The sequence below is a fragment of the Aspergillus niger genome, assembly GCF_000002855.4.
Source record: "Aspergillus niger supercontig An07".
Classification (NCBI taxonomy): domain Eukaryota; kingdom Fungi; phylum Ascomycota; class Eurotiomycetes; order Eurotiales; family Aspergillaceae; genus Aspergillus; species Aspergillus niger.
In genome coordinates, this window is record NT_166523.1 from 866,748 (window position 1) to 881,177 (window position 14,430).

Sequence of the window (14,430 nt, forward strand, 5' to 3'; positions counted from 1 at the left end):
GCAGGTGAAGTGAAAGGTAGAAAGGGGGGGAGAGAAGTATAGTAGAGGAGAGGGAATAGAGAAAGACACAATTGAGGTCAGAGAAAGACAAATCTTCTCGGGGTGAGTCGAGCAGGCCCGAGGGGATGGGAATGGATGAGGAGGAGAGGTGGATTAGACTACGGCGACGCCAACGGGAAGCCTGCAAGTGGGAGAGGCCGTAGTGGTAAGGAAGAGTTGAGTAAAATGCGAGTACCGAAACGGAATCAGGCTGGCCCAGTCCCGATGTTCCACACCAGCGTGGCCACTGGCAGTAACCGTTCTAGAAACCTGCACCTGGAAATTTTAAATAATTGGGGCCAGGTCAGTAAGTAAAATATCGCTCGGAGTACGTTCTCCGTGGGCGCGAGTAGCAGCAGCAGAGCGAGAGAAAGAGGAGGTGGTATATCATGGTGAAATGGAAAGGAAGGTAACGGTACTAATTATGTATGAAGTATGGGGAAAAAGAAAACAAGAGGAAAAAAGAATAAAAATAAAAATCCGGCTTACCCGCTTTGCAGTGGGCCGCTGCCCGCATCGGGTCTAGCGGGCTGACCAACCGTCGGGTCCATACGCGTCGCTGTACGGAGTATTCCTCCCGTCGCTTTTACCTGTTACCAGCCGATTTTGTGCTTTGGTACACCCGGATACACTTTTTCTTTTGGAGGGGCTGGAGTCAAGCATTTCTCTCTCGGTCTTTATGAGGGGATCTGCCAGGATGCCACCAAGCACTCTAAAAAGGCTTCCGCCAACGTGGATGACACGCTCACGGGGAATAGAGACCCTGTGCTTACCTTTCACCAGGAGGAATTTGGTCGCACTATCTTATTCACACTCTCGCCCCCAGTCAGTGGTAACTATTATCCCCATGTGGACAAGCTGACGCTCCTGTCCCGAATTCACGTATTTGGTAAGAATCGGTCTACACTCGTACGTGGACAAAATACAAATTCCGATCTGCTAGGAGTCTCCTACAGTATGCTTACGGTATGGCGCCACCACGTTAAGAGACGAGAAAATATTTGCAAAGGTCAACGAAGCCCACCGTAGAATGTCTTTTAAGGGGGGGGACGAGTAAGGCAGGAAGAGTGGAAGATAGCGAGAGTGATGAATTAAAACACAAACACATAAAGAATGAGCAGGACCATCAGTCAGTCATGCAAACAAAACTTTAGAATTCAAGAGGTGTTGAGCACTCTTTAAAGTGACCCGATCAAAGGAAACGAAACAATTCTTATTAAAGAAGGCAAACTCTATCTTTGTGGTCAGTGGCATGTAGTAGTAAGTAGTAGTCTGCCTACTGTATGGTGTGTATGTATCTGCTTCCTGTAAATTCTAAACTCAGGACCAACGCAATCCTAGTCTGAAACCACTATCTATCCTTTGCATGGGGCCGCGATCCTCCCATCCCAGAGAGATACACATTCTGGTTTTAGTTGCTTATTCTCCTTCCTTGCCTACTGTAGCTTACTTGGATCGGGTTTCCGGTACCAAGCCAACCAGGAGGGGACTAGCTGCCTATTTTCTTGCCTGCGTCACTTTGTCTGACACAGCGGACGGGCACTTGAGAAGCTTCTGTGTGAAGTGTTACTGGCTGGGTGAGGGAGAGGCCCCGACCGTAGATATGGAGCAGCCAAGTGGGCGGGCATCGATGTTGGATATTACATTTACAGCGTACCCAAGGAAAATGGATCTACCGGTTCAGCCACTTTGTAACCGAGCCAGGTATTCAGCGTTTGAGACAGGGCCACGGCCGCAGATCCTGAACCGTTGATTGGTAGTGGCTGGGCCAGCACTGCGTGGCCCGGTGTAGCTGTCGTCGTACCTGATACGTAGGCAGTCACCATTGATTCTGCCTCGAGGATAGCCATGCTATTTGAATTGCTAATAATTAATTTTGATTCTAAAAAAAATTAGTGAGTTTTATTTTATACGGGGATGTGAAAGGAGAAAAAGAGTGACAACAAGTCGCTGCCTAGTATTGAGAAGGAGGAAGAACAAGTCACTCCGTCACTGTAAGAGTAGCTACCAAACTAAAGGTGGGGGTAAACAATTCCAGGAGATGATGACTATTTTAGTGTCTAGCTTGCGATAGTAAACTAGGACTATTCCGGGCTAGTCAAGCAAAGATGCAAGATACAGACTGGACTGTACAGTAACAAACCCGATGCAAGGTAAGATACGTAACAAACAAATCATACGGCACTCGCCACCGCACGGGACAACTCCTGGTCTTAGAATCCGCAGCAAGTGGAGTTGCAACCCGGCAGGAAGGAGAGGTCTAGAAGGCAGGATCGGTGGTGCGCAGACCCGATTCCCGCGTATGATGTAAATTATTCCGCTGCCTCTGGGCTTGGCCCTGTCGCGTCTCTGTTGGTCTGGCCGTGGCTGGAACGGAGTCGAATCTCAAAGGTAAGGAAGGGTCAAGGTGAAGTTGTTAACTTGGATATTTATCTCCCTGGAGAAAGGAGATAACCAGTGGACCGACGGTTTCAGCCGGCCTATCCCGTGTGCTTTCCCAAGGATGTCCACCGTAGGATCCACGGATATCCGAAAGTTGGTCAGATCCAGGTCTTAGTTAACCACAGTTACGACCTAACTAATTTACTACTAGTAAGTTAATCGAAACCAACTGCTTAGGCAGTAGTGACAAATCATGTGGTCGCATCTCAGCTCTTTCCACGGTTAGGAAACCTCGTGTCATGGCGCAGGCACGCCCTGCAATTGGATGCTCGTCTGGGATCGCTGCCATACAAGCTTTGCACCATCACAAACTCACAAACCACCATGTCGCTTAGATGCTGCCATCCGGCATCATGATTACATACATCCTTGACTTGACTCGGCCCATCATCGTGGGAGCCAAAGTATTCTTCCGGTGAAGAGTTTCGGGCGTGATTCAGTCCTGTAAACAGGTGGCATGGGACCGACGGGCTCCCTCCGGAGCTAGGCAGCAAGGTGTTGTTGCTCTCTTCCTCCGTACTTCTGTTGCTTGCAGCAAGGTATCGGCATCACTGCACTCACTCCCTGCGAGGTAGCACGGAGAATTTGTTGCATTGCACCCTGCGGCTTCATCGCCAGGATCATGAAACGATCGCATCAATCGCTACTCTAATATATCAAGGCGTGTCTCCTATTGCCAGGAACGATGATGAGAGAAGATCGACAATATTCGGCTGAGTATCGAAGGGAATCCAAGCCTTGCGATCGATCATCGTCGGGTCCTACTGCGATATATACATGATATGGTGTCCACGGCCCTCGCGTAATTCTTTGCCCCTGTCAGCAAGCCCTCATCACCACTCAGGCCCTGAGATCGCCTTGTCTGAGCCACACCAGATAAAAAAATACTTGTGGCAGAGAAATGAAGAGTCTGGCGATGTTCTCTATCGACTTGAGCATTGTCCTAGAGCGATTAAAAGCCTGACCTTCCATGGCATTGTTTTTGGTTGTACTAACGGCACGGAACAGTAAAATGATAACGCGCTAGACACATTCTTGCTTGGTGCCGGACATGCATCCATATCCCTGGAGTTGCACTAAACTACTGCACCGTCGATAGTGCTAAGCTATTGGCATTTTCGTCGTCTGGCCAATAAGCTGTGCAAAACCCATCTACACGGACAGGCGATGCGAGGATGACGCCAGTAACTTAAATTTCTGAAACCCCGCCTTTCAGGTTCTACCTTCCTATCGCACTACTATTTTATGGTGTGTTTGACCGAGTCAAAACTCCCGGTCATATGGTTTGCAGTTGGACTACTGTCTGTCTACATGGCGGGGCACGTTCAGCGCTCGCCCAGGTCACCTATGGTATTGGTAGGGGCCGTCTATCTGTACCCAGTACTTCCACTATACGGTCGATCGGAAGACAGACTATTCCTTTTCCTGATGGAGCCGCATGATGATGGCATGAGCAGCTGAACAGCTGAACAGCTCGGCCGCCCAGGATTGACTCGCAGCGGAATGCCCTCTGTCCTTAGCCTTCCAGGCAGATATGAAGGGGCACCCTCACGGGAACTACGGAAATGCCGACCGGGCGACAGCCAGATCGCTAGCCTTATCTGTGAAGCCATCCGCAAGGGGGGTTGATAGCATTGATATCGAGGTACTAAGGGGACATAGTGTGCCAGTGAACCATGGAAACCAAGTGTGGCTGGTGTAGCATCAGAAACAACCCGGGACACGATCGGACTATCGCAATGTCAGCCAGGTCACCAAATCACACACACACACAAACAGAAATTGCCGGGCCGTAGTCAGCCCAGTGCCCATCGCACTATCCTTAATATCGGCATTTGGTATCACCTACTCCATGTGGAGGACTCCATCACGATGATCGCTCTTCCCGCCGAAGCAATGTGGCTGAAGGGAGGAGCGAAGCAAAAACCGGAACGGAATCCAGGGCGTGAGCTGATTAGTCACATGCCGATCCGTGATTCGTAAGCGGGGCGCGGTCCTACTAACTAAAAGTAGTTACTCTCACTTTCAGTCAGCAGGCATCTTTTTCTTCTCGCACCTCCTGGTTCCGTGTTGTTGTTAGGTTGGGAAACTGAGTAGAAAGAGCTTTCTAGCATTGCTAGATGGTTCAATAATAAACAAACAACACTCTACCCCCATTCTATCGCAACAAAAAGAAATTAGATAGACAACAAAGACCCAAGCACAAACAACAATCAATCTACGAGTCCACCCATACAAAAATAGTAGCACATTGGCCATCCCTTTGGTGGACACTTAATTTACTCTAGCGGCGTATTTTTCATCTCCTGGCAATTTCCTCCGTCCGGTCCTAATTTTGGTCAACGGTAAACAATAGCAGCACCACCTTCTCATTCCCCTACGATGGAGCCCGGAAGGGCTGCCTCGCTATTTACTATTTACTGTCTTACAGACCAGTCAAGAATAACTCTCGGACCTACTAAGAAAGTGGATTCATAGCTGTCACTTGATCCGATACAGTCACTATACTCCGTAGCTACTGTTCACAGTATGCAGCATCTACCCGATTCCTATGGGTTTATTTATAGCTGTACTATCTACTCATGAGATACTCGTCGTACTACACACATACACACAGTGCACTGACGACACGACATAATTAGAACTACTATACTTTCATCCTAATGGTAGGGTCAGAGCAAAACAGAGCCCTATAGCTTAGTAGTTATACATCATCCCTAAATAGCATCATTCACTCAGAAAATCAATAGGAAATAGGCATGTCACATGAACCCTCTCATTATCACTCACTTTTTTGAGAAACCAAACGACAAGCCAAACACACACACACACACCCACCCTCCCCAAGTAATGCATCCCACAGTGAAGCAAGCAAACAGAAAAAAAAATCATGTGTGACTCGTCAAATTAGATGGGGGCGGAATCCCCGAAATCCTGAAACATCAGGTACTTGAAAGAACATATGTTACTTTTCCATCCCTGTAGATACACACAGATACAGTATGTGTGTACTCTGTATGTATGTATGTATGTATGCATGGCAGCTGCATGGACGGGTTGTGAGGCTGATTTGGGTATTTGCTTTGCTTTGCTTTCCTTCTTCTTTCGATTTAATCTATTTCCTCTGGTAGACGGGTTGCAAGCGAAGGATGGATTGGGGCTGCTACTGTTGCTGTTGCTGTTGCTGCTACAGCTGTTGTTGTTGTTGTCGTTGGCGTGGCTTGGCTTGATTCGGCTCGTTGTTGTGGGTGAGGCGCAGCAGCAGCAGCAGCGGTGCAATTGTGTTGGTCGATTTGATTGCTTAGTGGGTTGGGGCTGTTGTTGGTTCCTTTGATTACTTGTTTTGTTGTTCCTCCTGTTTATGGATTACTGTCTTTGGGTTTAGGTGGTTTAGTTAGCAAGTAAGCAAGCAAGGTAGATACTATTCATGTACTGCTTCATCCAAGATGGGGGGTATATAGACAAGCATGGTGTGGTCTGGAGCCCGACAATAGCAGAAACATGGGTTTCTGGGAATCAAAACAGACTCGGGTCTGCATCCGATCAGGGTATATTGGAGCTGTAGTATAAGTCCAACAAAAAAAGTCCGCTGTTTCACCACCGCCCTGGGCGCTGAGGGCCCCTCCAGCGGTTGCCCTCGACGACCAGATCCCGCTCCTTCTTTCTCCGCTCATCCCGAACGAAGCGGGGAGGTGGTGGTTGGTTGTCGAGAAGCAGGGGCGCTGCTTTGTCCGCTGCAGGTATCAGAGGTGGTGGAGGAGGAGCAGCTACACGAGGCAGAGATGCTCGCTCACGGTGGATCTCTTGAATTCGACGACGGCGTGCACGCCGAATCTCTTCCGAGCGCTCAATCAGTGCGTCGACGTCGTTCTATGCAGGTCTGTCAGTAGGGGATAGACAAGTGGCACACAAAGAAAAGTGAAACATGCCTGCTCGAGGTAGGAAAATATGTAATAGAAGGACTCGGTCTCCTCATACTCATAGCCAGACCGCTCAAGGGCCTCTCTCACTATCAGGTCCTTCGTAATTTCTGTCCAAAGGCCGTCACGACGGTCTTTGAGCCCAACGTATCGTCGTCCTATTCGCCCAAGTTGTCGTTCCGGGATATCGTCAGACTCTTTCACGTCTTTAACAACAAGCTTAGACTCACGATCTGCGTATCGTGGAGGCTTGATTTCTTGAGTAACTATCTCAGTCCGTTTCTCTTCCTTGGGTGCAGCTCTGATAATATCCAGCTCTTCCACGGCTTTAAGGTCCTTCCTAGGAGTGCGATGCCCACGGAGCCTGTAGAAATCCTCTTCCTCGAATTCTTCTTCGACGAGAGATTCCCGGCTACCATCCCGCCGTATCACTGTAAGCCTTTCCGTTTCGCGCTCCATTGACCTAGGCCTGGGAGGGTCAATAGGTACAACCTTTTCCCGCCGAGGTTGGGGGAATTCCTCTTCGTCTCGTCGAAGAATGAGGACCTCTTCCTTGTCCATTCGTCCTTTCCGGCGTCTCTCACTATCCATGAGTGAGCGGCTTATAGTTGAAGATACAGCTTGTCCAGACATACCGTTCGCGAAACTCTGCTTCTGTAAGTGTAATCTCAGGGCTATGAGCTCGAGACATGCTAGGCTTTGTTCTATAGCCTACGGATGAAAGTGAATGAGCAATGATGGATCACATAGGGAATGAAACGACTCTTACCATCACGAATGGGTCTACCATGCCCCGGCGACGGCACTCTAGGAATTGCAATTTCCGGAGATGACGACTTTTCCCGTCTTTCAAAAATAACCTCCTTCTCCTCCACACTCCTTTCAGGTCTTCTTTCCCTAGGGTCCCAGAACGAGACTTCCTCCTCATCGACCTCTTCATCAAGCTCGTCGTCGGCATCATCTATGCTTTTGTGACGGTGTGATCTGTGCCTGTGTCGCGAATGTGATGATCTCTCATAGAAAGGGCCACTGCGGTGCCCTCTATGGTATTCCTTCACATCGGGCCTTCGAAGCCGCACGTCATCTTGCTTGTAATCCAGCTCGCGCAATCTTCTTTCCTCCAGAAGACTCCGACTGCGTGGTTTAGCTGGGGCCTCTGGAATCTCGTACCTGCGTCGATGCACCGGCCGTTCTTTTCTCGGTACAACAACGATATCACCGTCGGACTCGCTATCAGAGTACCTTCGGTCTGTTTCCTCACGAAACATGATCTCTTCCTCTATATCCCGTTCCCTCGAACGGGGCCGTCCGCGGAGAGGCGGTTGTTCCTCCCACTCTTTCTTCAAGCGGCGAGGTCTCTCACGAGGAGGTAGTTCAAGGTCTTCTGGCTCGCGCCTTAAGATTGGTGGCGCTAAATCACGGGGATAGCCATGAGCCTCGCGTATCATTTCAGGTTTCCTTTGTGCTTCAAGGTGCAAGCGTTCGAGCTTGTCAAGCGGTAGTCCCTCTGAGCCTCGACGCTTGTATCTTATATCCTCCTCCTCAAAAAAGCGCTCATCCCTGCCTCGTCGTGGATACACATCACGCTCAACTTCGTACATGTCTTCCTCATCGTATTCGCGAGCACGACCTCGTCGAGGCATGTTGTGTCGTTAAGAACAAAGGAAGGGCCACAATGGGTAAATATATGTCCGCGAGAAGAAGTTCTCAAAACGCGAATTGTAAAGGATAGACAGCAGGTTCTCTCCAGACGGTTAAGGCTGGTGTGCGACGTTCCTAAGCAGCTGCTGTATGTGTGACGAAGCAGGCAGGAGGCAGGACCAGCTGCTATGCGACAGAAGCACGGCACTAGCAGAAGACGATCAAGTCATCCCACCGTAGGAAAATAAGCCTGACAATAACGTTAGTCCTATTATGTCAGTGATGGAAATTCTCTGGTTGCGAGATGATAGGCATCCGAGCGAGTCCAGCCTGGAAGCGACCCCGCGGCTGAGTCGGCTGATGTCATGCTGCAGCACGGGTTCTCTGCCCGAGAATCTCCCCAAGGCTCGTTGGATACGAGCCACCACATTATCCTTTGAGGTGGTGGAATGATTCAAATGGCGTGTATAGATCTTCAAGCCATGTGGAAATGATGTAGTGGTACTAAGTATCGAGAAAGCCTCGCAAAGTCGTGGAACCGTGGTTCAGCTGGCGGGTTTGTATATTGTTGGCTGAATGAGACTGCTATGATGACATACTATTATTCATCGCCTCATATAAAGCAGAGTGAATTTAAGCAATGATTGGCGATGCTGGCACCCAACTACTTTCTATCTTCTTTATTTGGATGATATGCTAGACACAACTGATGTTGATTATTGACTCTGCGAGTAAATTCATTTCGTGGCTCGCTTATATATTGTGCAATGGTTGGTACCTTGAATCTAGAACCACATGCACAGCGTGCAATTCTTCAAATACTCTGTAACTTAAGGATCCTGGCTGTACTTGATCTAGATTTATATATGATTTGGTACTATTTCGCTACTTAAAGTTTAGGTCTTATCCAAATCTAAGACGAGTCTGGCCCTTTTCTGGTTTACCCCGATTGCTACGATTGACCTTATTACGAGCATTAGATGCTCCGGGTCTGTTTGCGGGCACTGGAGCCTGTTGAGGGCCGCTGGATGCCTGTCGTTCTTCATCTGCCAGGTCTTTGGCAAAGTGCCAATCATCATGCTCGCCCTTCTCATGCTCTGGTAGAACGCTCCCGCAGCGACTGCAGGTATAACCCACTGGCAACGTCTCTACCGGCTCAGGAGAGAGCTCCTTGGCCTGGATGACAGAACCTGCATGCTCATCAATTTCAGTTTCCATATCTCCTGGTTCAGGACCATTTTGGTCAGGCTGTAGGTCAGTCTCCGGCGGCTTGAGGAAAAAGCGCTTAATGCCATTGTTCTCCAGTTTCCTGCGTTTCTCATCAGGTTGCGGAGCATCCGACGACTCTTCAGCCACCAGATCCCTTTTTGGTTGTGAAGATTTTGCCTGTTCACCCCGAAGGAGGAAAGAGTCTATTGCCCGGTTCTTCGAGACACCGTCTTCGAACCCACCAACGCTGAGGGAAAGATTGGCACACGGCCATGCGCGTCCATCTGTCATCACCTGTCGGAAGAGTGTTTTGCCAAGCTCAAAGAGTAATGCTTCATCGATTGGTACTGATCCGGGAATGGGGATTTGACGGGAGCGAACCTGAGCTCCTTGACGGTGATGCAAGGCAACTGTTTTCGGGCGGCGCTTGTGCTCAAGAACGCCATCCTCAACAAGGCGGCCAAAGATATCGGCCGCGAAAATACTAAGCCATTTGTCTGCCTGATCAACGGAATTTATGCTCGGCCTGAAAGACTTGGCTGAAAGCATCGATTTGATTTGGGTCCGCGAATTGACCTCACTTTTGTCTTCTCCCCGGATGATTCCATAAAGCCAAGTAGCAGTATCGTCATCTAATTTGGCGCGAAATTGCTCCAGCGACACCTTTATAAGGTCACTCACTTGTTCTGTTCCAAACATTGCAGTAACCTGGTCACCAAGTTTACCCCCAAGCATCCTAATCTTTGTAAATTTGTAGCCACCGAGGAATCGTTGTACAGCACGATTCCGCACAATAGTCTGCTTGTTCGGCTTGTTGCACGAACTCCCTAGTTTTGCCATCATTTTGTTCTTCGCAACACCCGCAGAGCAAGTGTATTGGAGCCGATCCCAAACAGCTGCCCTGACCGACCGAACAATTTCAGACCCAATCAGCATAGCAATGTCATCCCAGTCAGGATCATCGACTTCTGTCTCATTCTCATCCAGATCGACCAAGCAATCCTCCGAGTTCCACTCCAACGCAGTCGTAGGTGGGACAGGAAGCGGAGTGACTCGATCATCACCTTGCAGCTCAGCTCGTAGCTCGGGATACCGCTGAAGAAGGACACCGTGCACGAGAGATGACAGGTCAATGAAGACTTCGTCAACGCTAGCTTTCTCAAGACCAGCGTGCTGTATGGGAGATTGCGCACCAGCTCCGTGTTCACCACCAACTAGCTCTCTTTGCCATCTTGACAGTTCCTCCTTCATCACCTTCAAGATCTTGCGCGACTCCGCCCGGTATGGATCGAGACACACCTTGTCGGTATTCATCCGCTTGAACGCATCGTTTCTGTATGCCCATTTCCCACCTTCTCCTTCCCGAAATGTGGCCACATGTTGTAGGACAATCTCCGGACACAGCTTCTTAGCCTCTGATGCTGATATCATCCTCGTTATTCCGAAGGATCGTGCCGGATAGTTGATCGCAATGAGCGAGTCCCATTGTCGTACAGCTAAGGGCACCGTGCGGGGTGTCCTAAGGCGTACCATTTCACATTGTGCGTAGAAGGCATCGAGATCAATATGAGCGATCACTCGCAGAGGGGTTGCTGTTGAACTTTGACGGAGAAGCTGTAGGTGACGGTAGGTGTAGCGTGATTCGGTCTTCAAGGAATCGCCGGACGTAAAAGTCGACGGGACGGGTTCCGGGGAAGAGCGTGACATATTGAAAAGGGTAGTGCTATAGTCATTGCGGAACGTAGAGTAGTTGCTTCAAACCAAATGAGATCGTATTGCTGTATCTTGGATGTGACACCTTCGTCTGTGTAGAAGTCGGGCTGCACTTCGCGTTGGAAGCCATGATCTGAAGTTGCACCCGTTGACTCGGCAAGACCACTTCCCGAAAGGGATTAGCTTAGATTTGTCGAACGGCTGCATCGCGATCGAGTCAATCTAATCGACACTTCGAGTGTCCTGGTATGTCTCCCTTTTGCTTGATCTCACCTCACTCTGGTCATCTGCATGGTTGCTCCAGACGACCTTTACGAGACTGTTTTAGTTCGATGATACTAGGCACCTCTACAAGCTTGGATTTGCGCATGCTGCTTATTAGCTTTGCTTACGTTTTACGAACTACCAAAGTAGCAACTGACGATTTGACTATATGGAGCATAAAGCGTTTATGCGTGTTCCCGACCATACAAGAAGGATCATTTAGCTAATACAAATAAGGCATCAACCAAAGTCTTTATTGATACAAATCCGATTTCATCCCAACGGTCAACCTGAAGTCATGAGGTGCATGGCGAACCTCTGATCAGATGAAAGGATGATATCATTGCACTCAAATTCTCAATAGATCTCAAGCTTGGGCGGTCACATGGCCCTCATCAGCGTTATTGGCATGATCTTCCCATTGCAAACACAAACAGTGTCGGGCACCCAATTCCTTGCCCGTCGATATGTCCTTACTCAAGACAGCTGTCGAGTCAGTGTTGTGAAGGCCACACTATCATTCGATAGCTTTGAGTTTCTTAGACTGCAAGCCTGCGGACTGTAAAACAGACTTCTTTTGATTGAGAATGCAATATCTTCATGGTGCTTCATGCTTTTCAAACTATCAATCTTAATGCATGAGCCTTCGGTGAGACTAGATGTGATCTGATTTGAGCTGCCAGCATATGCATGATCACTACAGCATGTATGCCTCTTTCTTCACCTGCGAACTCGATAGGGTTGATGCAGCCACTATGGAGACCATGCGACAAAGTAGACACTTGGTCGGATATCATTCGAGCAAAGGATGGGTCCCCAAACTTGGTACATGGGGTCTCACCGCCATGCTGATACTATACTATACGATTGGGAACGGCAACCCCCCCCCGGTGGTGGGAAAAACTCCTTGTCGGTCCTTGGAAATGGGTCGGAAAGTGTGTGACACTCCATGTCGGACACAGTTGGCGTGATGGGAGGTTTTGTGTGAAGGAGGGTGACAGCCGCGCGAAGCAAAGCTAAAAATCCCCAAGAAGGCAACAGGGAGCATCTGATGGTGTTACAGAAGCCACCAGAAGCATGCTTCGAGACCGCAAAGACCGGTTAAGTGGTTAGGTCAGTCGGTGGCTGTTCATCTCTGGGGGTTGGTTGCGAATCAAGGAACATCCGACCAGTTGCTGTAAGGGAACCGAGATGGTCGATCATGCAGCTGGCCAAGGATGGTCAAGTGTTCTTGCCAGATTGCTTTATGGGGAGGAGAAGGGGGCTGTGGGTGTGAAGACGTACTACGGAGTACGTCCTCTCCAGTGTGTCCTTACAGTTCGGACTACCTAAGAGGGATACGAAGTGGAAGGAGAATTACGAGATGCTGCTTTTGGTCAATCTCTGATATTCATCCATAATTTCCCTTCTCTTTGTTGGAATAATAATCAATTTTTTTCCTTCTACACCGAAAAGTCTTCTCTATCCTTCGTTATCCACAATTCGATCCATTCCAAAGTGGGATGATTCATCTCCTTCTCCGCTGCCTTCATATAGATCCCTGTCAGATAGACTCACAAGTCACCACGTTAAATTAGTACCAAGATTAAAATTCCCACCGGGAACCAAACAAGCGAGCGAGCCATCACAAGAAACACCCCCATTCCGCGCTCTAGGCGGAAAGAATGGAAAGTTTTCATTCATGGGTTTGCCCTTCCCAGCCCACTTGAATGGAGGATCGAGGATGATCCTGAAGGAGGAGATGATGGAGTGAGGAGGGTTAACCTTCCTTTGGAGGGGGGGGGAGAAGTTGAGTGGAGAAGGGGCAAAAGAGAGATGGAAGATTAGTGGCAGGGACACAAACGGGCGGATGAGTGCCCAAAGCCACCACACATTCCTGCCCAACCTGCAGTGTCCACCCCGCGCGCCAATTTGACTGGCTGTGACAAGGGCGGGTTCGGCAGCGACAGATCCTTGGGTTCCTTAGCTGCAGATTGAGCGGGAGCACAAAGTACCCAGTCGACTAGTTGTACTTTTCTCCTCTGCGTGAGCGAGCTAGTTGCTACCTTGCAGGTACCAGATGCGACCGATTTGTGAGAGAAAAACCCTTGTCTGGGCTACGGAGGACTCCGTGCCTAGCCCTCTACGACTAACGATGGAGTTGGTAGTACACAGTACTTCCGTCGTCGTTTTGTGTGGGTAGTAGGAAGTAGCCGTTCCGTAGCAAGTCTCTTGCTTTGTGGTACTTTGGTTTGATTAGTTACCAGCCCCCTCCATCAAGCCGATCAAGCTGGGGGTGATTTCGTAAGGCAGGCAGCCGCTAGTTAACTACTCAATATGTGCAGCAATGAAAAGATATGTGACAGAAAAATGGTAGCAGAAGCCTTGAGGTTGTCAGTTGTGCAGGCGCACAAAGCAATAGCGCCCAGTTTGAATGTAACATCCAACCAATAACTTTGAATGGTTCTGATATACTACTACCCCGTACATCTCCCTGAATGCATTTTGATGCCTCGCAGCAATGATTTTCGACTGCAGCCTTCTGCCATCACTGTCACCGCATTAAACAACATGGATGCACAGTTCACTATAATTGTGCCGGTACTCCGTCCTCCGCACCACTGGGAGTAAATCTCTTTTTTTTGTGTGCAGTTGTGGCTGAGTCATCCAAACGCTGGGCAGACCGACGAGAGCCGGGGGAGCCGTTGAAATAACTGCAAGGTTCCTCTTCTCCGTCGTGCATCCATCTGGTTGGTGGGTGGAAGCAAGCATTACTTGTGCAGGCTGAGAACTAGTAGCTTACTATTGAATGGGAGCATACAATAATGAGGCTATCCAAGCTGCCCGCAATTATAATAATATAATATGATATTTCAGAGTACCGTAGAGCGGCTATCCATGGATCCATAGCCGGATACCCAAACGGGCAGAATTTCTCCGCGGTTCAATCAACCGTGGCTCGTGATTCTTCGGGAATATGTAGAAGTCTAAGTAAACAGGGAATCTTTTTAAGTACCCAACTATGGGACTGACTGACCACAATGATGATCATAATGAAGGATAAGAATTAGAGACATCTTGTAATAACAAGATGAGGCGGAGTTCATGTTATTGTTACTGGTTACTGCTCTTCACTACTCCACTACTTAGTTAAATGTCAGTAGAAAATAATAGTTAATAATACTATTAACTGACTCATTTCCCTCTATTAACTGAATGTGAT

At 48.9% G+C, this 14,430-nt stretch overlaps 7 protein-coding genes across 7 annotated transcripts; 4 read left to right on the forward strand and 3 right to left on the reverse strand.

The window, feature by feature from the left end:
* Nucleotides 1–135: 135 nt before the first annotated feature.
* On the forward strand, nucleotides 136–1,068 carry An07g04080 (uncharacterized protein; the record flags this gene model as incomplete). Its single annotated transcript, XM_059748385.1, has 2 exons — nucleotides 136–346; nucleotides 686–1,068. The coding sequence occupies 2 exons, from the start codon at nucleotides 136–138 to the stop codon at nucleotides 1,066–1,068; spliced, it is 594 nt and encodes a 197-aa protein (XP_059605368.1).
* Nucleotides 1,069–1,405: 337 nt separating this feature from the next.
* On the forward strand, nucleotides 1,406–2,816 carry An07g04090 (uncharacterized protein; the record flags this gene model as incomplete). Its single annotated transcript, XM_059748386.1, has 4 exons — nucleotides 1,406–1,743; nucleotides 1,936–2,033; nucleotides 2,138–2,192; nucleotides 2,633–2,816. The coding sequence occupies 4 exons, from the start codon at nucleotides 1,406–1,408 to the stop codon at nucleotides 2,814–2,816; spliced, it is 675 nt and encodes a 224-aa protein (XP_059605369.1).
* Nucleotides 2,817–2,964: 148 nt separating this feature from the next.
* An07g04100 (hypothetical protein) lies at nucleotides 2,965–3,542 on the reverse strand (the record flags this gene model as incomplete). Its single annotated transcript, XM_059748387.1, has 3 exons — nucleotides 2,965–3,081; nucleotides 3,275–3,343; nucleotides 3,447–3,542. The coding sequence occupies 3 exons, from the start codon at nucleotides 3,540–3,542 to the stop codon at nucleotides 2,965–2,967; spliced, it is 282 nt and encodes a 93-aa protein (XP_059605370.1).
* A 473-nt stretch (nucleotides 3,543–4,015) lies between these two features.
* An07g04110 (uncharacterized protein) lies at nucleotides 4,016–4,464 on the forward strand (the record flags this gene model as incomplete). Its single annotated transcript, XM_059748388.1, has 2 exons — nucleotides 4,016–4,177; nucleotides 4,282–4,464. 2 exons carry the CDS (start codon nucleotides 4,016–4,018, stop codon nucleotides 4,462–4,464), a joined length of 345 nt encoding a protein of 114 aa, XP_059605371.1.
* Nucleotides 4,465–6,075: 1,611 nt separating this feature from the next.
* Nucleotides 6,076–8,044, reverse strand: An07g04120 (hypothetical protein; the record flags this gene model as incomplete). The annotated part of the gene is made up of 4 exons (XM_059748389.1): nucleotides 6,076–6,351; nucleotides 6,492–6,984; nucleotides 7,037–7,112; nucleotides 7,171–8,044. 4 exons carry the CDS (start codon nucleotides 8,042–8,044, stop codon nucleotides 6,076–6,078), a joined length of 1,719 nt encoding a protein of 572 aa, XP_059605372.1.
* Nucleotides 8,045–8,945: 901 nt separating this feature from the next.
* An07g04130 (uncharacterized protein) lies at nucleotides 8,946–10,958 on the reverse strand (the record flags this gene model as incomplete). Its single annotated transcript, XM_001391458.1, has 1 exon — nucleotides 8,946–10,958. The coding sequence occupies one exon, from the start codon at nucleotides 10,956–10,958 to the stop codon at nucleotides 8,946–8,948; it is 2,013 nt and encodes a 670-aa protein (XP_001391495.1).
* A 655-nt stretch (nucleotides 10,959–11,613) lies between these two features.
* On the forward strand, nucleotides 11,614–14,239 carry An07g04140 (hypothetical protein; the record flags this gene model as incomplete). Its single annotated transcript, XM_059748390.1, has 12 exons — nucleotides 11,614–11,789; nucleotides 11,905–12,141; nucleotides 12,222–12,328; nucleotides 12,436–12,532; nucleotides 12,806–12,986; nucleotides 13,062–13,162; nucleotides 13,281–13,367; nucleotides 13,475–13,530; nucleotides 13,614–13,635; nucleotides 13,727–13,834; nucleotides 13,890–13,957; nucleotides 14,085–14,239. The coding sequence occupies 12 exons, from the start codon at nucleotides 11,614–11,616 to the stop codon at nucleotides 14,237–14,239; spliced, it is 1,395 nt and encodes a 464-aa protein (XP_059605373.1).
* Nucleotides 14,240–14,430: the final 191 nt, after the last annotated feature.